The sequence below is a fragment of the Equus caballus genome, unplaced genomic scaffold, assembly GCF_041296265.1.
Source record: "Equus caballus isolate H_3958 breed thoroughbred unplaced genomic scaffold, TB-T2T haplotype2-0000563, whole genome shotgun sequence".
Taxonomy (NCBI): Eukaryota; Metazoa; Chordata; class Mammalia; order Perissodactyla; family Equidae; genus Equus; species Equus caballus.
In genome coordinates, this window is record NW_027221926.1 from 188,313 (window position 1) to 214,107 (window position 25,795).

A 25,795-nucleotide genomic window follows, 5' to 3' on the forward strand; every position below is an offset into this window, starting at 1 on the left:
TTTGCATAACAATTAATTGATTCTGAGAAAACATAGATTCAGTGAATCAATAACAAAATGGATACACTGGAATTGTTTTATGGTGCTTATTTTATAGCAGTCAAGGAATTAATACTACTATATTGCATTTTGAAAGTCACTAATAGCGTAAATCTTAGAAGTTCTCATCACAAGAAACACATTTGTAACTCTTGATGATAGACGTCAACCAGACTTCTTATAGTGATCATTTCACAATATACACACATATTGAATCATTCTGATGTAGACCTGAAACTGATATAAAACAAACTTAAATTTAATATTAAAAATGTCTTACTATGTTTTCTCTGAAAAATACATGGTCACAAAAATTTTGCAGAGTTTTGTATAATTCTGATTTCAAGGTTCTCTTAGGCCCAGAATGAAAACATTTGTCTGATCAAAGTTGCCTCAGGTACAAGGGCTGAGACAAACACCAGGGTCAGAATGGAAGAGCACGAATGGAAACACTAAATCATCCTCTGCTCATTTCTTTGTATTTGCACTTTTAACAGAAAATATATTTGTATTGGCTTAAAACACACATAATGTGAAACTTACCGTCCTGACCATTTTTCTGTGTGCACGCCATCAAGCACATTGACTTCCTTACGCGCACCTTCAGTGTGTTGGCCACAGTCGTACGGTGGTGCAGCCATCACCACAGTCCATCTTCAGAACTCTTGTCACCCCACAGAACTGAAGCTCTGTCCCCACTCATCGCTCACTCCCCTTCCCCTGCTCCCGCCCCTGGCCAACAGCATCCGCTGTCCGTCTCTCTGAATCTGACCATTTCAGGAATGCCATATAAGTGGAGTCACACAAGGCCAGTATTTTTGGGACTGGTTGATTTCATTTAGCATAATTTCCTAAAGGTTCATCCCTGTTGTCTCATATCTCAGAATATCCTTAGTTTTTAAGGATGAATAACATGCAATTGTATATATATACATGCCCATGTTGCTTCTCCATTCATCCCTGGATGGATCCTTGGGCTGTTCCACGTTTCAGCGATCATGAACAATGATGCCGTGAACATGGGTGTTCAAATATGTCTTTGAGACCAACTTTTCAGCTCTGAGGTGTATATATCCTGTAGTAGAATTGTTGGGTCATTTAGTGATTCTATTTTTAATTGTTTTAATGAAATGCCATGCTGATTTCCACAGCAGCTATACCATTTTACATTCCAGCCACAGTGTACGTGGGTCCAATATCTCCACATCTTTGCCAGCATGCCTTTCTTCACTGTCTGTTTTTTGGGGGTGCCGTCACATGGATGTGAGGTGGTGTCTCATTGAGATTTTGACTTACATTTCCCCAGTGATTAGTCACATTAAGCATCTTTTTAGATGCTTGTTGACCATTTGCGTATCTTCTTGGAGGAAAAGTCTATTCAAGTACTTTGCTCATTTTTGATTTGGGTTGTTTCTTTTTTTGTTGTTGAGTTGAGAAGTTCTATGTCTATTCTGGAGATTCAGCCCTTGTCAGATAGATCATTTGCAAATATGGGCTCCCATGCTGCATGGGTTGTGTTTTTACTCTGTTGAGGTTGTCTTCAGAGGCAGAAAAGGTTTTAATATTCACGAATTTTGGCGTCTGTACTCTGTTTTTTATTGCCCATGCCTTGAGTGTCATATCCATGAAATCATTGCCAAGTCCTATTGTGAAACGTTTTGTCCCATGTTTTCCTCAAAGTGTTTCAGTTCTTACATTTGGGTCTTGATCCATTGAGAATTAAGTTTTATATCTGGCGTGAGGTCAGAATCCAAGTTTAGATTTTGCATGAAAATATCCACTTTTTCAGGAACCACTGGTTGAAAAGACTGTCTTTTCCCCGTTGAACAACCTTGGCCACCTTATTTCTGGGCTCTCTATTCTGTTCCGATGCTCTATGTGTCTGTCTTTATGCCCTTACAATGCTGTTTTGATATCGTAGGTTTGTAGCAAGTTTTACATCAGTAAAAACAGAGTCCTCCAACTTAGTACTTCCTTTCAAGACTATTTTAGACATCTGGGCATACTTGAGATTCCATATGAATTTTAGGATGGGTGTCTTTCAGCACAAAATGTCATTAGGATTTTGATAAGGACTGCATTTAATTGGTTCATCTCTTTGGAGGAAGCTGACATCTTAACAACAAGGAGGCTTCCAATCCACGATCACAGGACACCTCTCATTTCTGGTAGTGCCGGGTGGTTGTTCAGGTGGAGGGGACAGCACTCTTCCAAGTAGTCACGCAGGGTCCCAGAATTCCTCCACACTGTGCCTTCAGCATTTCCTCAGAACTCATCGACATCTGCATCCAGTCAAGGGAGAGAAAAATGCGTGTCAAATGCATGTGGGAAGTTTTCAAGGACTGGGTGTGGATGTAGCACACGTCTGTGCCACCCTCTCCCCTGGCCAGAACTACGCACGGAACCAGCAGACCCTAACAGTCGGCACTGCAGGCAGAACCAGCGGACCCCACCAAATTTGGGACTGTGGACTAACCAAGGGCTAGAGACTCAGTGTCTCAGGGAACCATATGCCAGCTCCAGCTGCCTGCTACCACTCTGACTGGCACTGTGGACGAACCCAGGGCTGAGACAGATGCTCTGCTAGAGCATCCTGTCAGACTACACTGGCCCGTTAACCTGCGCCTGGAAAGTCACTTAGCTCAGGAGCTCAATGCAAGGAGAGTGGAGCTGAGATGCACGAGACACTTACCCACAGCCCTCAGAGACAGCAAAAAAGATGGAGAATCCAAAGGCTTCATGGGTACCAATGTTTGTGTTTCTCATCCCCGAAGCCATGAGAAGTGTCCTTTGAATCCCGCTGCTGCCACCAAGCCGTTAAGAAAGAAAATACAACTGTGTAAGTCTAAAGAACTTCATTGCTTTATTCACCAATTCCTGCATCCGGAGGCATCCAAACTAGCAGATAGAAAGCAGCTCCAAGGAGCTGTACAGAATGAAAGACTTTGAAAGGCAAAAGGGAGAAGAAAAAGAAGTCACAGCAGGCGGGAAGATCGCTCGGTTATTGCAAGGTTACTTTCCTCAGGGGACAGCAGCAGTCTATGATGTGGAATACCTACCTAGGGCTGATTGGGGGATTCCTAATCCACTGGTTTAAGATTCTGTTTCCGGGAGAGTCGAAAATCTAATGAAGTCAAGACTCAGTTTGGTGAGGTGGGGCTTAGCGTAAGAGGTTCCTCTTGGGGCCCGCCGTCTGGTTTTGACACTTGACTCTGCTGGCCCCCTGCTGGCCCCGGGTACACCCGGGTTTCCCTTCCTGACCATTGTTGGTCACACATCCACTGCACCTGCCTCCAGTTCTCCCCCTTCCACACCGCAATCCCCGCCATGACTCCCTCTGACACTATCACGACTTCTCCCACCACACTGCCCTGCTTTCCACAAGGCCAGCAAGAGGCTTCGTAAGCACCACTTCATCAGTCCAGTGGGCTGAACGGGCTGCCCAGCATCGGGACTCAGAAACTGGTGAGCCTGTCACACGGCCTCCAATCACCGGTACCCCAGCTGAAGTGCCTGCCCTGATGAGAAACTCAATTTTAGCCAGCTCCATCGAACAGCATCTTTGCCCCAAGCTTCCCTTCAAAATACTCCACACATTTTCTGCCCCAGCTGTTTTTTGAGGAGTCATTTTGGGGGAGCCTTTGAGGCCACCTTGGTGATTCTGTGCCCGGGCACAAGCAGCTCTTGGCCCACACACGCTTTGATTGTATCACCTGGAATCGTAGAGCACAGGGAGCCACTAGATGGGCACCAATCACTGGTTTGACCACCAAGAGCCCTGTGAATATTTTAAAGTGGGAACGTCCACTTTCGGGTCTTTCTGTGGGCGCACGTCACAAGGCGCTCCCTGGTACCCCGCTCTCCCCGACATCCTCTGACCAGCTTTCCCCAGGCGATGTTCTGCAGTACATCATTGTCTCCACCGACCTGCCCCTAGAGGTGCACCCCACAGACCAGGAGTCCCTGGGTTTCCTGCCCTGACAGGCTACCACCGACCCAAAGAGATATGTCTGTTCTACTAGGATGACTGGACTGGCATAGAGGAGTGGCCCTAGCCACAGAAAAGCAGGTAACTGAGGCCACCCAGAAGTGTGGACAAACAACCCAACACGGACAGCAGCTCCATGAGACTCTATTCTACTCCTTGTAGGACAGTCGTCTAAGTCTCTGCCAAATGGTTTTAGGAAACCACCTGGCCTCAGACTATCTCTACTGGCCAAGGAAGGAGGGGTCGGGGCCCTCCCATGGTCTACCACCTGCATGTACATCAACAACTGACAAGTTCAAACCTACCTACACCAGAGGGTCCAAGAGGTGAGAATATTGTCGAGTATAACCGAGATCTCTGAACAGATTCCCAGGGCCCCCAAGACCACTGACCTATTTTCTTGGCTGGTCTTTTCAAGGTGGAGACCATGACTATGGACTGGATCTCAGACTGTTGCTTGTGTGATTTTCGTACTTGCTACTAGACCCTAATCAGATGTTTACTCTCAGGGCTACACCGTGCCTTACCCCTAATAGCTGCATGAATTACCCTAATTTCAAATTTTCACTGAAGAAAATCTGCTCAACATAAAATACACCATTTTAAGTATTTGAAAGTACACAAGTCAGTGACGTTTAGGACAATGAGAATGTTGTGTGGCTATCACTACTATCTAATTCCAGAACAGTTTTAATACCTTGAAAAGAAACCACACTCACTTCCTCTGTGCTTTGCCCTAACCCAAGGCCATGGAAGCACCTCATCTGTTTCCTCTCCCTGCGGATTTGGTATTCTGGACATTTCATTCAAATGGAATCAAAGAACCTGTGGCTTTGTGTACCACTTCAATTAGACACTTTTTTTAAGGATCATCCAGGGCTGAGCACGTCGCAGTGCTTTCTTCCTTTTTAGGGCTGTGTTATATCCCATAGTATCAATATGCCACATTTGCTTTATGTGTTCATAATTTGGTAGAAAGTTGGGTTTCTTTCACTTTTGGACTACTGTGAATACTGCTGCTTTGAATGTCCATGGACAGGTTTTCCTGTGAGTGACCATATGTTTTCCATGTTCTTTTGGAGCTGCCTCACAATGGACTATCCAGCTCAATGGTACTGATTGCTCGAAGATCTTAAGAAACGCAAGGCTATTCTCTACAGTGGCTGCATCATTTTACATTCTCACCAGTGATGTATGAGGGCTCCCCTTGCTCCTCATCTTTACCAACACTTGTGATTTTCCTTAATGTTGAATACAGCCTACATACTGAGTTCGAAACAGTAGCACATTGTGGTTTGAATTTCCGTTTCCCTAATCATGAATGACATCGAGCATCTCTCTTGTGCTTATGGGCCATCTGGATATCTTCTGGAGAAATGTCTATTCCAACCGTTTGCCTATTTTAATTGTTTTATTTCTCTTTTATTACTGACTTCTAAGAGATATTTATGTATTCTGAAGACTACATTATACAAGTTGAAAGTCGGAGAATTCAAGACCCCACTTTCAACAATGGATAGAACATCCAGACAGAAACTAAGGAAATGGCAGAAATAAATGACATTAAATACTAAGGACATTGTATTGAAGAGCAGCAGAATACACATTCTTCTCAAGAGCACACAGAATATTTTCCAGAAGAGATCATGTTTGAGGTCACAAAACAAATCTTAACAAAATTAAGACGACTGAAATTATACCAAGTATCTGTCCTGAACACAATGGCATGAAACTAGAAATCAACATCGCAAGGAAACCTGCATCATTCCTGAGAGATGGAAATTAAACAGCAGCCTCTTACACAGACATTAGGTCAAGGAGGAAATCAAGAGGGAAATTTAAATATAGCTCAAGACAAAAAGAATTAAAAACACAACAAAACTACGGGATGCAGCAAAAATAATACTAAGAGGGAAGTTTACAGTGATTAACTTGTAACATCTTAAAGAACGATCGCAAATTAACAACCTGACAACACACAGCACTAGAAAAAGGGAAAACTGAACCCAAAGTTAGCAGAGAGATGGAAGTCACAAAGGTGAGAACAGAAAAAAGGAAATAGAGGAGGAAGGCAAAAGATCAAAAGGATGAGCTAATGTTTTGAAAAAAGAAAATGGACCAATGCTTAGAAGATAGAATGCCTCAGAAAAGAGAGAAGAAGCAAGTAAAGTAAATGAGAATTGAAAGAGCAGGTCTTACAACTGATGCTTCAGAAATAAAAAGATCATAGAGATGCTTCTGAGCTCTGGCTCACTAACACAATGGGTGACCCAGCAGACTGAGTAAGTTCCTAGAAGCAACCTACCCAGTCTCACCCATGAGGAAACAGACAACTGAAGAGACCAGTGACAGAGAAGGAGGCTGAGTCAGTGATCACAAATCTCCCACAAGGAGGAGAGGGAGGGACCGACTTCATCGCAGACGCAGAGCTGGCCTGCCCAGCAGCAGGCTGACTCCTATGCACCTGCTGGTGCCCTGCATGCTCCTGCAGACGCAGGCCCCTGGCTCACCCTGGCGCACGCCAGCTCTAGTGGCCTCAAGCAGAGTCCTTGGCACCAGGGACTCAGCAGGCTCCAGAAACCCAGGCCCCCATCTCAGCCTAGTGCCTGCCATCTTCAGCAGCCCGAGGTGGCTCCCGTGACCCCAAGTTTTGTCCCTGGGACCAGGCTCCTGGTGGGTAGTGGAGGATCCACACTGTGGCTGACGCAGTGCCTGCTTTCTCCCGTGGCCTCAGGCAGCTTCCATGGCAGGGCTCCCAGTGGGTTCTGACAAACCAGGACCCCAGCTCACTTCAGCATTTACTGACTCCAGCGACCCCAGGCAGATCCCAGGGCGCCAGGCTCCCGATGGGCTCCTGGGAACTCAGGCCCATGTCTCACCAGGGCACCTTACAGGTCCAGCAGCCCCAGGCAGCTCCCAGGGAAACAGGCTCCTGGCAGGCCCCTCCACAACCAGGTCCCCAACTAACACATGTGCTTGCTGACTCAGGTGGTCCCCGACAGCTCCCACGGCACCAGGTACCAACAGCTTCCCAGGAACCCAGGCTTCCACCTTAAAACGGCACCTGCTGGCTCCTGCGACCCCTGGCTGATCCCATAGCTCCTGGCTCCCAGCTGGCTCCCAGGATCCCAGACTTCTGACCCACTCCAGCACATGCTGTCTCTCATGACACCTGGCTCTGTCAGACTCCCGTGAACAAAGACTCCCAGCTCACCTCAGCACCAACCAACTCCCATGGCCCCGGATGACTCCTGCCGCCCCCGGTTCTCAATCACCACGTGCAAACCCATGCTCCAGGGCTGGTACTCACCAACTCAGGTCCCAGCTGTGCCCAGGACCAGACTGGATGACATGCACCAAGCTTTCCACTCACCCCAGCACCGGGCTGCCCAAGGACTCCAGCAGCAAGCCTGCCCCGGGACCCCACCAGATGGCCCACATGGAACCCCAAGATGGGCTCACTGTGCCCAAGCCCGTCAGTAAAGCCTGGGAGAGGCACCCACTTCCTCAAATTTTCTGACCTCACAGCAACGCCACAAAGATCGTGAATAATCAAAGACCCATAACACCACCAAAGAGAATTATAAAACTCCAATGTCTGAAGAAGAAATGGGGATATAAGAACTATCTGACCAACGCTTCAGAACACTGCTCTTGAAAAATTCAGTCAGCTCTTGAATTCAGATCCCTACTAACGGAAGTTAGGAAAATCGTGCAAGAACAAATGAGATGATCAACACAGAAATAGAAATCATTAAGGCAAAACAAACAGCAATACTAGAGTTAAAGACACAAAGACTGCACTGAAAAATTCCATAAACAGCTTCAAAATCAGATTCAACAAGGTAGAAGCCATAAGTAGTGAAGAAGAAAACATGATGTTTGAAATCATCCAGTCAAAGGAGCAAGAAGAAAAAGCATGAATGGGGTGAGGAAAGCCGATGTAAATTATGGGATCCCATAACCAAAACAGCTGTGCATTATTGGATCACCAGAGGAAAAGAGAGGGAGAACGGAAAACAAAGTTGATTAACAAAAATAATCGCTGACAAGTTCCCAAATCTGGAGAGAGATTTAGACATCCACGTTCAGGAAGCTAATACGTCACCCCAACATTTCAGACTCAAATCATCTTCTCCAAGGCAGATTATAATAAAACTATCAGAACTCAAAAAAGGATCATACAACATGATCAAGTCCAACATTTGCAAATCAATAAATGTGACATGCCACACTAATCGAATGAAGGTGAAAATCAGAAAATTAACTCAGCAGATGTAGAAAAAGCATTTGACAAGATCCAGCACCCCTTCAAGATAAAAACTATCAATACATTGATTATTGGAGGAACATACACAAACTTAATAGAAGGTGTACACGACAAACACACACGTAAGAGCATACTGAACGGTGAAAGGCTGAAAGCTTTCTTGCAAAAGATCGAGAGCAAGCCAAGGGTGCCCACTCTCAACAAGACTTAGGAAGGCTTAATCAGAGAAATTTGGCAAGAGAAAGGAATAAAACGCATCCGAACCTCAAAGAAAGAAATATAAGTACCTCTGTTTGCAGACGGTATGATCTTATTTAGAGAAAGTCCTAAAGACTTTCCCCTAAACTGTTAGAACTAATAAATGAATTTAGTGAAGCTTCAGGATACAAATACACAAATCAGTGGCGTTTCTGCATGCTAGCAATGAGCCATCTAAAAAAGATATGAATGAAACAATCCTGTCTACAAAAGCATCACAAACAATGAAATGCTTAAGAATAAATTTAACCAAGAAGGTGAACCATCTATACACTGCCAGCTATAAGACAGTGATGAAACAAATTGAAGAAGACACAAAGAAATGGACAGACATCCTACGTTCACGGATCAGAAGGAATTAATGGTGTTAAAACTACCACCCAATGCTATCCAATGCCATCTCAAGATTCAACGCAATTCCCATTAAAATTCCCAGGGTATTGTTAACAGAAACAGGAAAAACAATCCTAACATTCTTATGGACCCACAAAAGACCTCAAATAACCAAAGCAATGCCAAGAAAGAAAATCAAAGCTGGAGACATCACAATTCCTGATTTCAAACTTTATTACAAGGATATGGTAATAAAAATGGTAAGGTACAGGTTTAAAAATAAACACATAGACCCACACAACAGAATCAGGAGCCCAGAAGTAAAACCACACACATACACTCAGCAAACAGTTCACATCTGAGGTAAGAAGATTCAAGGCAGAAAGGAAAGTCTCTACAATAATTGGTGTAGGGAAAACTGGGTAAGCACATGCAGAATGAAATTGGACCCCAATTTCACACCACTCTAAAAAATTATCTCTAAAGGAATTAAAGACCTAAATGTAAAACCCATAACGGTACCACTACTACAAGAAAACATAGGGGAAAAGCCCCTTGAAATTGGTCTTGGCCATGATTATTTGGATGGAACACCGAAAGTTCAAGCAACAAAAGCAGAACTTAGCAAGTGGGATTACATCAATCCATAAAGTTTCCTCACAGCAAAAGAAACAATCAGCCAAAAAAAGGGGGTTAATATCCACAATATATACGGAATTCTTACACGTCAAGAGCAAAGAAACCAAAAGTATGATTTACAAATGGTCAAAGGACTTGAATACTTTTCCAAAGAAGACATAAAAATGGCCAACAGGTACATGAAAAGATGCTCATAATCACTAACCATTGGGGAAATGCAATCAAAACTGTAATGAGCTATCACCTCACACCTACCAAATTGGTTATCCAGAAGACGACAGACAGAAAGCACTGGTGACGCTGCATAGAAAAAGGAACCCTGTGCACTGATGGCATGAAGGTAAATGGCTATAGCCACAGTGGAAAGTAGTGGGGAATCTTCTCAAAGAAATAAAAACAGAACTACTCTAGGATCAAACAGTTCCATTCATGGGTGTATATCCAAAGGAACTGAAATCAATAAGTTGAGGAAATGTCTGCATCCCCATCTTCATTTCAGCATTATTCACAGAGCCAGGACATGGAAATGATCCAAGTGCACACCAATGGATAAATATGTAAAGAAAATGTGATATATAGATATGTAACTACAAATATAATATAGAATGCAATATTATTCAGCCATAGAAAACAATGAAATCTGGCCTTTTGCAACAACATGGATGGACCTTGAGGGCATTATGCTAAGTGAAATAAGTCAGACAGACAAAGAAAAATACTACATGTTCTCACTTACATGGAATCTAAAAAAACTGAACTCAGTGAAATAGACAGGAGAATAGTGTTTGCTAGGGTCTGCAGGGTGGGGGAAATGGGGACATGTGGGTCAAAGTGTACAAACCTCCGGCTATAAAATGAGTAAGTTCTGGGGATCTAATGTACAGCATGGTGACCATAATTAACAATACTGTATTACATAATTGGAAGATTATAAGACAGTAAATCTTAAAAGTTATCACTAGAAAAAAAAAAGCTAATTATGTGATGGAATAGAGGTGCTAACTCACCTTATTGGGGCAATCATTTCTCAACACATACCTGTATCAAATCATCGTCTTTCACACCTTAAACTGACATATGTTTTACGTCACTAACATCTGAATAAATCTGAAAAAATTCTCCGAACAAATGAAAACTTAGGAGTAGATAACGTACTGGTGAATTCCACCAAACTTATAAGGAAATATTAACAACAAGCCTCCTTACACTCGTCAAAGAAGTGAAAGAAAGAGAATAGTTCCACACTCATTTTCTGAGGCCAGCATTACCCTGATAGCAACACCAGACAGGGACAACTAAAGAAAATAAATTTGCAGACCATTACCTCTGACGACTAGAGTTGCAAAATCCTCCACAAACTATTTCCAAACAAAATTCACCAGCACATTAAGAGTATACGATGTGACCAAGAGAGATTTGTTCCTGGAATGCAAGGATGGTTCAACATACAAAAGTTCATCAATGCAACAGGCCAATCACAAAAAGGAAGGGAAGAAAAAACACGATCATCTCCATCGATGCAGAAAAGCACTAGACAAAATACAACACCCTTTCATGATAACACCATTCTACACATAGAAATAGAAGAAAATGACCTCCACATATTAAAAGCCATATAGGAAAAAGCCGCAGTGAACAAAATACTCAATGCTGAAAGACTGAAAGCTTTTCCTGTCAGATCAGGAATAAGGCAAAGATGTGTGATCTCATCACTTTCATTCAACATAGTACTGGAAGTGCTGACCAGAGCATTTAGGCAAGAAAAAGAAATAAAAGCCATCCAAATTGGAAAGGAAGAAGTAAGACTATCACTGTTTGCAGATGATATACTCTTATACAGAGAAAATTCTATAGAGACCACTGAAAATCTACTCAACCTAATAAATGAATTCAGCAAACTAGCAGGATACAAAGATGGCACACAAAACTCAATGGCATTTCTACACATAAATCATGAAAACTCTCAAAAAGGAAGTTATCAAAAAGACAGTCCCTCAGGCCCCCGCCCATGAATCCATGAGAGAACACGAGGGATGAGAGACACAAGGCAATCAAGCAAGATCCTCATATTTATTGATGGTAAAAAACAGATCTCTATAAGGAGCTTGAATTAAAAAACATAACAAGGCCATGAACCCCATGTAAAATAGCCTTTACGTGGAAAGCAGTTGATGCTCCTTATTTCTTTAAGCCCATTTTCCCTCATGTCAATACCTTCATGAAAAATCTTCGCCTAGGGAGATGTTATTCCAAAGACCACCCAAATACTGCTTTCCTTAAGACTCTTCATACTCTCCTCAAGCCTCATTTCTATGGGCATCTTCCAGACTCAAAAAAGGTGATGGAGAAAAACCTGCCAACCTTCCTTTTCATTCCATGCAGGAGGAAGAGAATTCTTTAGATGTACTGATCTCAAGTCAAAGGGCAACAGGTATGGACTACAAGGGGCATCTCAAAAGGTACGGAGAAAAAACATCCAAGAATGACGGAAAGGAAACCACAGGTGGTACCACTAAAGTTGTGGAGGGCCATAAGCTGCCATTCCTTGAAAACAACGGCAGAGCAGGTCATGACAGCAGTAGGGAGAAGGAAAGATGACATGGGAATGACTGCAGAGGGACAGATAACACCCAAGGCCTTGCTCAGACTGTGCATTTGAATCAAGCTCACACAAGTCACAGGCAAACCCAGGGTTCCAGCCCAGGGCTGCGTTCATGATTGGCTTCCCTAAAAAAGCTGCTTCAAGTCAACGCCCAAACTGGATGCCGGACACAGAAGGTGAGCAACAGAGGAGTGGGTGTGGACAGACACCGGGAGGTCACTGTGGCATCTCCAGGTCCCAGGATGAACACAAGCGACTGGGACTGATCACTACACACGGGGCCAGAAAGATGAATCCTGCGATAAAAGCATGGAATTACTATTGTTAGTACTTTTACAAAAAATGCTAAAGCAATGAGACCAGTGAATCTTTACAATCTGTAACAGCTGAACGAGCGAGCAGCACCTGAGCCGTTCATCATGTAATGTACGAACAAGTAAAATTCGTGTTGTGTATCTAGAGCTCCCTTGACCCTCCCATGAGCACTTAGAAATGTCACTGCAGCAGCCACATGGGAGTTGGACTGAGGCAGAGGACAGTGGTTAGGGTACTTCTCCAGTCCAGGCAGGAGACCGAGGAGGACTGAACTCAGAGGGTGGCAGTGGGGCCGGGCAGGAGGGGACAGAGGAGCTCGTGGGGGAGCTGTGAGAAAGAAGTCTGCAGTCAAGTGGAGAGGGAATCAATGCGATGCTAGGAAAGGAGGTCAGATGGAGAGTCACGTGCCAATGAGAGGAAGCCTTGGGCTTCAAAGGGCGCACAAGTGACCAGGAAGAGAGGAAGATGACAGACCTGCTGGTGTTGAACGGGCTGCGGAGTGGAAGCGATGCAAATGGGTATCCCAGGTCCAGAGCTCCAGTGTCTGGGGACCCCGGGAATGGTTTATTGCCACCTGCTGATTCAAGGACCATAAGCACACACCTACAGTCAGAAACACTTAAAAGATTACTCACAAACGCAATGTTCTATGAGTTTTAACAGAAAAATTGAGAAACAAGGCTAAGATATCATTTGGCTTTGAACACTGGACTTTGATGAAGAAAGGAGGAAGGAGTAGAAAGACAAAAAGGAACGAGAAGGACGGAGTGGGGTCAGGGACTCAGCAGCACTTGTTAACTGGGCTTCAGACCTTTAGTCAACTGCTTCAGACTCAGGCCATCTGCTTCCTAACGTGACTGACCTGTGTCCTCAAGCAGTGTCATCCAAATTAGAAGTACCATGTGGTCAAGCTATTGTAGGGGCGCCTTCTCACTACACAGGGACCTTATCAGCACTGCCTGGCGCTGGTTCTGAGCAGCTGTCCTGCATCATCGCTGTGTGGCAGGATGTCCCACCAGGTGGAAAGTGCCCATCCCCATTTCTCTAGCACTTTCTTCCTTGTCCTTCCCTCAGGCAGGTCCAGGATGCTCTCTTTTCTGAAAACTGCTCCCACGCTGGGATTCTTCGTCCCATCAGATTGACTCTTGTTCCCCCTGTGCTCCATTCTCCAGTTCAAGACAAGCACAAGGGCCCTCTGCACGGTGAGGGTTTTGCTTTGACTCACTCTGGGGAGACAGACAGAAGACAACACAAAGAATAAATCTGGGGAATTGCGAAGGTCATGGAGCTGTATAAATTCCTAAGAGGCACCTCTGATTCACATTACCATCCTCAGTGATATGGCGATTACTACGATCCCCCTGGGCCTTATTCCCGAGTGGGCTCTCATCCAGCTTCCCCACTTCACACAAAGCTCCGAAGCCATAAAATAAAAGCATGTTCATTCTGTCTACATAAAAAATCTCAAACAGCAAACACTTCCATGAGCAAGGTTTAAAAGAAAGACAACACTTGGGGAACAAGCAACTGAAACTTCCCTACAAAGGACCAATTTCCTTAGTATATAAAGGGCTCCTGCAAAGCAATAACAAAAGACCACTCATTCAGTAGACAAACGGGCAACGGATATAACGAGGCAGTGCAGAGAAATGGGAATATGGATGGCTCTCGAACATGTGAGGTGTTCCTACTGAAGAGAACTTTAAAACCCTACCACGAGATGTCCCTCACCCCTTAGACTGGCAAAGCAGGAGTCCGGCCACATTCTGTGTGTGTGCGTGTGAGGAAACACGTGCTCTCTTACACTCCTGCTGGGAGTGTAGACTGGCACCACCTCCACGGACAGCTGTCCAGCAATATCCACCACACTACGGATGCACAAACCTTCCATTCCAGAAATCTGACTTTCAGGAATTCACCCTCCAGATATCCTCACGTGTGCAAAATGACATAGAAACAAGGTGACTGACAGCATTGCTTCTCACACAAAGGGACTGGAAACAACCCACGTGTCTCTCAATAAGACAGTGCTTAAATACTGTTTCTGCGCGATAATGTTCCTACCAGCTATAAGAAAGACCGTGGGGTCAGCCCAGTGGCGCAGTGGTTACATTCGTGGGCTCCTCTTTGGCAGCCCAGGGTTCGTAGGTTCGGATCCCTGCTCTGGACCTGCTCACTGCTCATCTGGCCATGCTGTGGCACTGTCCCACAGACAAAATAGAGGAAGACTGGCACAGGTGTTAGCTCAGCGACAACCTTCCTCAAGCAAAAAGAGGAAGATTGACAACAGATGTTAGCTCGGGGCCAATCTTCTCAGTAAAAACAATAAACAAAACAGAACAAAGAACAGAAGCTGGGGCCGCGCCGATGCTGTAGTGCTTAAGTTCATGTGTTTGCTTTGGCGGCCTGGGATTTGCAGGTTCGGATCCCAGACGTGGACCTCCACACCAGTCATCACAGCATCCCACATCAAAATACAAGAACACTGGCACAGACGTCAGCTCAGGGACAATCTTCTTAAAGACAAAGAGGAAGATTGGCAAGAGATGTTAGCTCAGGGCCAATCTTCCTCATCAAAACAAAAAACAACCAGAAGCTTATCCTAAGAAAGTGTAGACTTTGGTGGAAGTCCTAGGAATCTGGTGCAACTTCAATGCAAGGCAGACGTTGGAGAATCTCTGGAGATGAGAATCGCAAGCTAGACACGGACTATTCAGTGACGCTGTGCTAAGGAGTTTGGATGTGGTTCTGAAGGCCATGGGGAAGCTCTAGGGAATCATAAGGAGGGGCTTTAGAAAGATGCGACCACACCAGTGCCCAGGACGGAAAGGACAAGACGCAAGGACAAGATCGATGTTCACTGCACAACGTCATTCCGAGGGAGACAGGCTACCTGTCGACGACTAAGGCAGAGAAGCAAGAGGAAAACACGGGGATGACCAACCACTTACAACCTGCTCTGTGTCTGCATCACAGTACACGATTGTTTCTGAAAGGCATGAAAGTAAATTAATTACACTCTCCTTTCTAAGAAGCATGCCAAACAGCTTTTACGTTTGTAGCAGGGCTCATCAAAAAAGTTTGGAATCATTACTCTGGTCATTTTCCTCATTTTATAAACGACTCACAGGGCCTGACCCGTGGCCGAGTGGTTGAACTTCCACGTGCTCTGACTCAGCAGCCCAGGTTCAGGGGTTTGGATCCTGGGTGGAGACGCACACCACTCGTCAGCCATGCTGTGGGGGTGACCCACACACGAAATAGAGGAAGACTGGCACAGAAGTCAGCTCAGGGCTAACATGCCTCAAGCAAAAAGAGGAAGATTGGCAACAGATGTTGGATTAGGGTGACTCTTCCTTGGCAAAAAAGAAAGAAAAATAGACCCATTCATAGTGTATCTATAAGCACAGATGTGAGATGCATCCCTGTCCTCACCCTCACTAGAGTCCTTTGCAAGAAGCTGGCAAGAAACCTGGCTTCTTGCCAAATGTGCCGGGATTAGGATGAAAAAACGAAACAGGACACAGCAGAGCACAGGTAACCGGAAGGCTGACAGTTTTGTTTTCGTTTTTAGGCAAGCAAAACTATTTAAAGATGAAGAAATAGAGCAGAAAAAAATCCACTGACATTCTCCTATGAAAGAAACAGGATGGCCTTCTAAAAGAAAACAATTTCTAGGCCAATGTTGCCTGACACCCTAAGACTATTTTCCCTTAAAAATAATCTTTGGGGTCCATTTCCAGTAACATGGGGGCCAAAATCACCTGAAACTCCTCCCACAGAGTGACACACTTAGAAATAAGGACTAAAAAACGTCAGCCTCTTTAAGTAAAGCTCAGTTTGCAGGTAATTGAAGAAACTCCTAGGGGTCCACGCCCAGAGCATTTAGCGGACGTGGAGTTCGGCAGCTCTGAGGCTGGGCCACGGCAGCTTGGTCATCTCCCTAGTGAGGTCCTCAGGTTCTGGTGGCCATGTGGAGGCAGGAGACAGAGCCTTGGACCTCAGTACGGCCGGGGTTGGAATCGAGACCCCTGTGGAAAGTTGGAGCCTTCACAGGCCCACAGCTTCAGTGAGGGCGAGCTAGACAAGAACCAGCTCAGGAGCGTGGAGACAGCCTCGGCCTGGTGAGGTGGAGGGAAAGGTCCCCCATGAGGACGCGGAGCTCCAAGCCTGCTTGCACGCGGGCCTGGGCCTCAGGATGTGTCTCTCCTGCAAGGTCCAGTGATCCTCCAGGTCAAAGTCAGCATGAAGGACCCCTCGCTGTTGGTCTCCCTCGAATCCAGGCAGAAGCAACAAACACGGCTCTAGAGGGTCATCTTTCCCACAGGATCCACACAGGCAAAGCCGCCCCGAGCACGATGCACAACAAAAACTCACAGAGCACACGAGAGCACCACCACGAGCCCCTGTGAGAACCAGGAGCTGCATTCGACACCAGCCCTTCAGACAGTGGAATCATCTGACCCACAGGCTAAAACGGCCGTGTTAACACGATTAACGGTGTAAGTGAAAACAGGGAGTAAGAACAGACTTTTGTTTTTAGAAAAAGACCAAGTGGTTGTGAAAGAGAATTCCAGAAATTAAAAAGAAAAACGTTTTCAAGTTAAAAACTCAATGGAGAGGTTAAACCACAGATTGAGCACAGCTAAGGAGAAAAGTGGTGAAATGGAATACGGACACAGAACACAGCACAGAGAGAGAAACAGAAATAGGAAAGAGAGGGAAAGAGACACAGAGAGCTAAGGGAAAAACGTCACCTTCACAGAAGCAATGGGGAGAGTGTTCCCAGACAGATGGAGTGCGATGCGAATGCTCAGCTCAGGAAGTGAGTCCTGAGCAGGAAGAACACAGCTGCCTTCACACCCAAGGCACTTAGGTGAGTCACCAGAACACCAGCACAAGTGATCACAGCGAGAACACAGCATCTCCTATGTGCTCAACGCTTTACTCAAAGATCATCCTTTTAATATGTTGGCCTATTTCCTTCCAGTCTTTCATCTATGCATGTTTAGTACACATACAAAAATTTCAGGGGAAAATAAGATTGATACAATACATATAATTTTGTATGTACTTTTTTTACTCAGCGTTTTCCCATGAGCATTTTCCCAGGTCATTATGCAGCAGCAGCGGAACTGCATCAATAAGAGCGAAGAAGAGTTGAGTTGTGGTTACGAACGTGGGATGTGAAGTCAAGCGTTCTGTGTCTGAGTCCCAGCTCACGACTCACCAGCTGTGTGACCTTGGGTAAGTTACTGGTCCTCTCTCTGCTCCCATTTTCTCATCTGTAAATTAGTGTGAGTTGCTATTTACTAAGCTATCTGCCAGGCACTGTGCTAAAGACTTGAATAATCCCATTTGATTTTCACAAAACCCCTATGGATTACATGTGTTATTGGCATTATTTTACAGACGAGAGACTGGGCCTTAGAAAGAATGTGAAGTGATTCGCCCCAAATCACACGGCTGCTGATGGTGCTTCGACTTGAATTGAGATGTGTCTGCAAAACCTGCGCCCTTGATGCCACACTCTTCTTCCATACGTTTGAACAGCCTCAGAGTACGCACAGACTGTGAAGCTGACCACGAGAGGCCCCGAGTGCTGCTCATCTCCACTTATTTCCTTATTTATGTGCTTTGTCCATGTTTCTTTAGACATGTTCATTTTTCTAATTTCTATGTTGTATAGTTATATATTACATTATGTCATACATTACAGTATATGTTATGTGTGTATATATGCATATATGTTACATATATTGTCTATTAGGTTTTATATAGTTATATAGTATAGATATTAGCCAGTTTTATCAGGAATATGTTTAATAAACTTTGATTTTAGAACAGCTCTGGAGTTGCAGAAAAGTTGGGAGATAGTAGAGCGCGCTGTCACATGCCCCACACCCAGTTTCCCCGCTGTGAACACCTTCCGTGGGATGGTACGTTTGCCGGTAGTAGTGAACCAGTACTGACGCGCTATTGCGAGCTACAGTCCACACGTCACTCTGTTTCCTTGTTCCCACCTAAGTCCCTCGTCCCAGGGTCCCACCCAGGATGCACCCCACGGTTAGCCGCCAGGGCTCCCTGGGCTCCTCTCGCTGAGGTGGGTTTTGCCTAGCATTCATTTTTGCAAATCCTCCTTCCAATTTATAATCTCCCTTTCTCATTTGTGTGTGCTGTTTCCTGATGTATATGAAAAATAAACTCTATATTCGAATGGATCAGTCTTTTGTTCTGTGGTATCTTCTGCTGGATTTATTCTTAGAACGTTCTTCCCTACATCAGAATGGCAGAAATGTTTACCTATAGAAATTCACACTGTTTCACATTTTCACTTTTTATGTATATCTAATTCACCAAACCATACGGGATTTCTTTTGGAATATGGTATGAGGGGGGTCTGATTTGCTCTTTTCCAAATAGTTACCATTCCTCTGAGCACCACCTCTTACAGAGTCCTTCCTTGGCCCCTTGATGTGTGATCCTCTGTTCCCTGTGAACGTTTGCTCTTCTGAGCTGCCCGCTCTTTCCCACGGCTATGCCGACCACTCACCCCAGTGTGCTCAGGACTGTATCAGTTTTAGCGCTGGCAGCCCCGGTCCTGGGCACTCTCAGTCCCGGGCAAACTGGGACAGTTGGTCACCCACCCACCACCCAGCCTTGCACCACTGCCATGCTGTACTGCTTACTGTTGTGCGCCTGTTGTGCTCTCCCAAAATGGGCTGTTTCTCTTTCATGAAATACAGAATATTTCACCAAATTGCAGCATAAGAATCCTACGGGAGCTGCAATCCAGGGAAAAATAATTTGAGAGCAGACAGTGTTGCAGTATCGAGTCTCCTCCTGGGAACACGCAATGCCTCTGTCCAGCCTTCTTTATGTTTCTCAGTAAGACGCAAAGTTCTCTACACACAGGCCTCTACATCCACCTCATTCCCGGGCAACCTAAAAGTTCACACTGCTATATTAAATGGCAACTTTTCCCCCATTATATTTGCTAAATAATTTTTAAAATATTCCATGTATATTCACACAGTTTTTCCTAGATGCACCAGTGTGAATATGCGCGTGCTTTATTGATCAACCACAGCCTTTTTTTCTTTTGCTTTTTCTGGGTTACCCTAAGTCTTCTCCACTTCTACCCCCGCCCCACATCTCAACAACCTAATACGTATCTTTTTATTTTCCCCATACAGAGATACACCTAGACAGACAGATGGATAGATAGATAGACACATAAAGTAGTTACGTTTTTTTGATCATTCACTGTTTGGAAAGATGAGACGTTATTATATACATCTTTAAAATCTTCAATACCTCTCACCAGATTGCTTACCATGGCTGTAATACTAAATATTTCTCCCATCAATGTGTGAGAGTGCCTGCACAGAAAAAACACTCTTCCTCCCGGGTGCCTCCTGACTCTCACTCCACTGCCACACAGCACTCCTGACGCCAGATGTGTGGGTGCTCTGCTGGGAGCCGTGGCTACATCATTTGATCGGCTGTTTGACAGGGTCCAGCCGATTAACGCCGAGGGGTGCAGGGTCGCCCCTTGGTGAAGAATAACTGGCCAGCCCCTCACATAGTTCTGAAACCTGTGCTGCTTCTAATTGCCCTTCATTCCTTTTCCTTTCTTAACCTCCAGTTTTCACTCCTTTGGGTGGCTGCTTGGGAGGCACTACCTCCTAGGAAAATTAGATATAGTAAGAGAATGTGACCACCTGCAGGTAACTTTCAAGATATTTTTCAGTTAATTATTGGAGGAGCACACAGTCCCATCTGAGACAATCAGAAAGGAATCCTGCCCAGATAAGATGTCGAATTAGGTTTATGGCCTCTGTCTGCTTAATGTTTCCTTCTCCCTCCAGTTCTTTGTCTAAATATATATGCATCGTCCTTCTAAGTTGGTTGATTGGATGATCAAGAAGTATCTACATATTATTCTGGACCTTCTGCTTTCTGTTAAAATGTTATAGAGGTTTTCTCCTAAAAGCAATAAATAATAAATGATTGATGAGTAGAATGGCCGAGGGGTGCAAGAATGCCCCTCGGTGAAGAATGGCCAGCTGACACCCCTGATATTTTCTGAATTATATGCACGCTTTCTAGTAAGGTTATGTTTATACTTATTTCTGTTTTTTATTCCTGAAGATATATAGTTTAGCTTAGCTTTTCAGCCCTTTACTTTACTAACAAAATGATACTTTCTCTGGCAGTGTGCTTAAGGGACTGTTAGCTCTACAATCTAAAAGACAAAGGAATGCTTCCACCCCCTAAAGGGCACGAAAAAGTAAAGATGTTTAACTGCCCACTGAGAATGCAGATAGCCCTGGGGATAAGACACCCTGGAGTCGCCTTTTGTTCCCATTAACCATCTACACTAATGGCGTAAATGATTGAGGGAGGCAGGGATGGCTCCACCAGGATGCAACCAGACGGACTGCTGTCCTGTCCGGAGGCCTGGACCTTCTCTCTTTGATTTAACTTTGCCATGAATTACAACAGGTGTCTAGGTACCTATCTCCTTTAGCTTAGAGACAACAAACACTAGTTAATTGCGGAGAAGACTACCATTAACCTTATGCTCTATAGAATAGAATGCTAATAAATATTCTTGTGCTCGTTTTTTACTTCCTTATCTCTCTGAGAATATTTGTAGAACCATTTCTGTACTAATCCTGAAAAATATATAAACGACACTTGTGCACAGTAAAGGCGGACTTGCTAACACCAACCCAAGTCTCACGTCCTCTTTATTTCCCCCTCCCTCAGGTTTTCGCCGGCGCCATCTCTCCCGTGGGAACCTGGACTCTGCCAAGGCTGAACCCCGTCAGTGCTCCACACACCAAGCCATCCTCCAACCCCAGCTGGGCTTCCCCAATTCAACTCCGTTCTAACGCTGACTACTTAGAGTGGGCACCACAGCTCACAAGTTAAGGGCTCAGTCCCACGAGACTGGCCCCACTGAAGACGCTAGTTGAAAAGGGCCAGGTTGTCACCTGCACTTCGGACTGACCAGCTATCAACTGGGGCACACATGACCCCCTCCCTGGGTGTGACAATTTGCTAGAATGGCTCACAGAACTCAGGGAACACTTACATTTACGGGTTTATTAAAGGGCATAATAAAGGATGTGGATAAAGAGCCAGATGAAGACATTTATAGGGCGAGGTCAGGAAGGGCCCTGAGCATAGGAGCTTCTGTCCCCGTGGGTTTGGGATGTGCCACCCTCCTGGTGTGTAAACGTGTTCACCAACTCAGAAGCTCTCCAAACCCTGTACTACTGGGATTTTTATGGAGGCGTCATCACATAGGTCTGACGGACACTAATTCCATTTCCTGACCCTCTGCCCTTCCTGGAGGATGGGGTAGGACTGAAAGTGCCAAACTTCTAATCACCCCTTGGCCTTTCTGGTGATGAGCTCAGATCCTGAAGTTATTCAGGAACCCATGAAGAGTCACCTCGTTAGAACAAGGGATGCTCTTATCACCCAGGAAATTACAAAGGATTCAGGAGCTCTGTGTCAGGACCGAGGCTCAAAGAACAAATGCTAGAACAGAAGATGCTACTGGTGCTTCCATCATTTAGGAGAGCACAAGGTTTCAGGAGCTCTGTGCCAGGAACTGGGAGCAGAGGCCAAAATAGATATTTCCTATTTATTTCGGAGTACTTTATTCCCACACACCCAGCAGCAATAACTTTTGCCAGCAAGAGTCACATCATAAAAGATTTCCTGGATAAAATATGGTGCATTGGAGCAATGGAACCCCATGCAGCTGTCAAAGGAAATGAGGAAGGTTTCCATATACTGCTACGGACTGATCTCCAGGACACACCAGGACGGGAACGAGCAAGGTTCAGGACAGTGTTACAGGAGGTACTTTTCACGAAACAAAGGGGCAATATAAGACCAGATATGACTACTTGTTTATGTTTTCAAAATAAACAATGGAAGTAGAAACTAAGACCTAATAAAAATGGTTACCTCTAAGAAGAAGGAATAGGTGGTTGGGGGTCAGGAGGGGAAGCTAGACTTCTCCGAATGTGTTTCATCATTTTCACTTTGGAATTATTTTCATAATTATAAAAATTACACCAAAAAATTCCTAAAACATGAAAAAAAATACAACAAATGACTCTTAAATATAAATCAGCTGTTGGCAGGAGCAACAGAGAGAATTATTCCAGGTTTCTTAAGGCACAGTAATTGCACAAAACTGGTAGGAGATACCCCAAAGACAAAAGGAATCCAAAAGAAATTGTAAATGACATTCAATAATCATATTTGTTAGTAATAATACTGGAATTGTTATTTTTAAACTGTAAGATATATATCGTAGAAGAAAGTAAAGAAATAATTATGTTAATGTAATTAGCATCTGAGATTTCAGCATAAAAGAGAGATGAATATAAAATTAAGGAAGTTGAGAACAAACTCTTTAGTCTTAATGTTGAAGTGGAAATATCAGAATAAATTGATTTATATTTCTCTTTCTAAAATTACACTTTTAATGTTTATAGTGGAATAAGTCTCTCCTCTTTTCTGGAGCTTCTGGGTACGTGGTCTTCACTAGAAAGACTACAAGGCGATGTTTTGATATATGTATACTTTGCGAAATTATTACCAGAATCAAGCTCATTAACATATCCACACCTCACACAGTTATGATTTTTTTGTGCTGAGAACACTGAAGATTAACTCTCAGCAAATTTCAAGGACACGATTCAGGATTGTGAGCTGCAGTCACCATGCTGGGCATTAGATCACCAGCACGTGTTCATCCTACAGCCCTGGAACTTTGTACCCTTTGACCCACGTCTCCCCATTTCCCGCCAACCCCCCTAGACCCAGCCACCACTCTACTCTGCTTTTATGAGTATGACTACTTTAGATTCCACACATAAGTGAAATCAGGCAGTAGATCTATTTCTGTGTCTGGCTTGTGAGTTGTTTTTTCAGCTCTTGTAAATGTAATGTTTGTCTCATTTCCCTTTCTAGGTGTATACAGCTATAACACAGAAAATTATTCATTGTGTGTTTCTGTTGGATCTAAATTGGCTCGTTCATTATACATTTTGGTTACTAAAATCTCCTGGGTTGTCTACGTATATAAACATATGTTAACCAAAAGAGATGGATCATTTAATCTCATCTTTCATACTATACATACAGATATTCTTCTCTGACTTCATTCTCTAGAACAGCATGGCCCATGGAGTTTTCTGATGATGCAAATGTTCTACAGCTGTGCTAACACAGTAGCCACTAGGCACACGTAGCTGTAGGGCACTTTCAGTGTGCCTAGTGAGACTGAGAAACCTTTAAATTTTATTGAAGTTTAACTACTTTAGATGTAAATAGCGACATGTGACTAATAGCTACCCTATTGAACAGATCAGATCTAGAATATCTGAAACAATGTCAAATAATAATGAAATCGTAGGAAAGTCTGTATAGTCCCGGCTTTACTCAAAATAGTTTCAGTCTTTTGCTACTTAGCGTACCCTTTGCTGACAGTTTTTTGGAAACCGAGTATTACATTGAGGTATTTTTTTTTTCTATTTCTATTTTACTTAGACTTTCTATTAGAAATTCTGGCTAAAGTTTACCAAATTACTTTTCTCTATTTATTTATGTAATCGTGGGACTTTCTCCTTCATTTTGGAGACACAATGGATTACGATGATAGATTTTCTAATATCTGACTAGCCTCATTGCTGAAATAAGCCATATTTGGTCATAGTCTAACTTGATTCATGTGATTTTAAAATACAAATTAAAAAGTGACGTTTAACTGGAAATTACGTTCCAGCTTCTTCAGCAGCACCTGGCTCTTTCCGTTTCTTCCCCATGGGTGACAAGGGAGGACTCTGCTCTCCCTGTTGGGCAGAGACCACCCTCACTGCAGAGCCCGGACTTAGGCTAGGCAGTTCTTATAAAAATGCTTAGGAGGACCAAGTTAACTACAAATTCCATGTGCCACAAACACTTTTTTCTAGTGTTTCAATAGAAATAAAAATGGCTAATTAGTTCAATTCTACTGGGTAACTCCTAGGAATAAAGTAAGGAGCAGCAAAGCGCATGTAGAACATACAAATTAAAGAAAAATTTATTTTCTCTTTATTGCAGAGGTACCAATTTAAGCAATGTTAGATGGCAGGCTTTATATATGGGGAAATATTCATAGAAATATACAGTATTTTCCAAATACTCTAAAAAGTAAAATATCTCCTAGATAAAGAAAGAGGTCAGGGAAATAAAAGATCATTCTCAGCAGAAGTAAAACATTATCACCTAGAACTAATTTGGGAGTATCCACATTAGAAACAGGAATGAGAAAGATAAAGGAGCACTTATGACAATACTAAGAGGAGTCCCAGAGAAAGCATCTTCAACCTGTGTACCTGACTCCCACTCAGTCCACCCAGGGCTTGTGAGGACAAAGGCACAGGCTTAAAAACCGGCAGCCTCTCCACTTCCTATGGCAAAGAAGACATGAAGTCCACGGTTAAGTGAGGGAGGCGACTATAGACTAAACCTGGCGTGTCTGTAATATTCTTTACATAGACTACACTTCCGAAAGTTCAGTCCAGCCCACGTAAAGCATCAGAGCTCTTAAACAGAAATACGTGCTGTATACACCCTGAACCCTTACCGAACTCCAGTTTAGCGCTACCTGTTTTCCTGATGCAATAAATCCCACGGCAGCTATAAAACAAAGAAGTTCTTACTGATGCCCTGGTGGTTTTTATCATCATTCCAGTGAGCCAAGAGCGAGGTTTGTTTTTTTTTTAGATTGATAGTTTCTAATATGTTATGACCCACTAATGAAAGCAGAAAAACCACAAGGTACAGACCATATGAAAAAGTTCATAAAGAAGCTCAGGGCAAGAGAGGAGACAAAAAATAAGGACATTAGAGGAATCTGATGCCCTGTCATGTACAGTGGCCACTACAGTAGAGACTAGACACACAGCCAGAACGCTAGCCAGGTTAACATGACACCTCAAGCTAAAGGCCTATTTACCTCAGTTTCTATTATCTGGTACATCATGTCCACCTTTCAAAAAAAACAAGACATGCTAGAGACAAGAGAGAATACAGTCAGAAGAGACAGAGCAAGCATCAGAACCGTGCTCAGATATGGCAGAGATTTTGGAATTATCAGACTTAGAATTTAAAATTACTGTGATTAATATGCTAAGGACAATAATGGAAGAAACGGACAACATGCAACAACAGATGAGGAATGTAAGAAGAGAGAGGAAGTGGTAAGAAAGGAACACAAGAAAATGCTGTAAACCAGAAACACTGTAAGAGAGTGAAGAATGCCTTTGATGGACAA

The 25,795-nt window shown here is 43.9% G+C and overlaps 1 protein-coding gene across 2 annotated transcripts in view; it reads right to left on the reverse strand.

Moving 5' to 3' along the window:
* LOC138922179 (ral guanine nucleotide dissociation stimulator-like) overlaps positions 1-25,795 on the reverse strand; it is a 77,866-nt gene that overhangs the window by 13,635 nt on the left and 38,436 nt on the right. Inside the window, exon 1 of one of the 2 annotated variants that reach the window (XM_070259006.1) lies at positions 583-1,944. The exons of the other annotated variant lie outside the window; for it this stretch is intronic. Coding sequence (XP_070115107.1) covers positions 583-594 — 12 coding nt within the window. The 5' untranslated portion in view covers positions 595-1,944. Of the gene's footprint in view, positions 1-582; positions 1,945-25,795 lie in introns of those variants that run through there. 2 annotated transcript variants of the gene reach the window in all.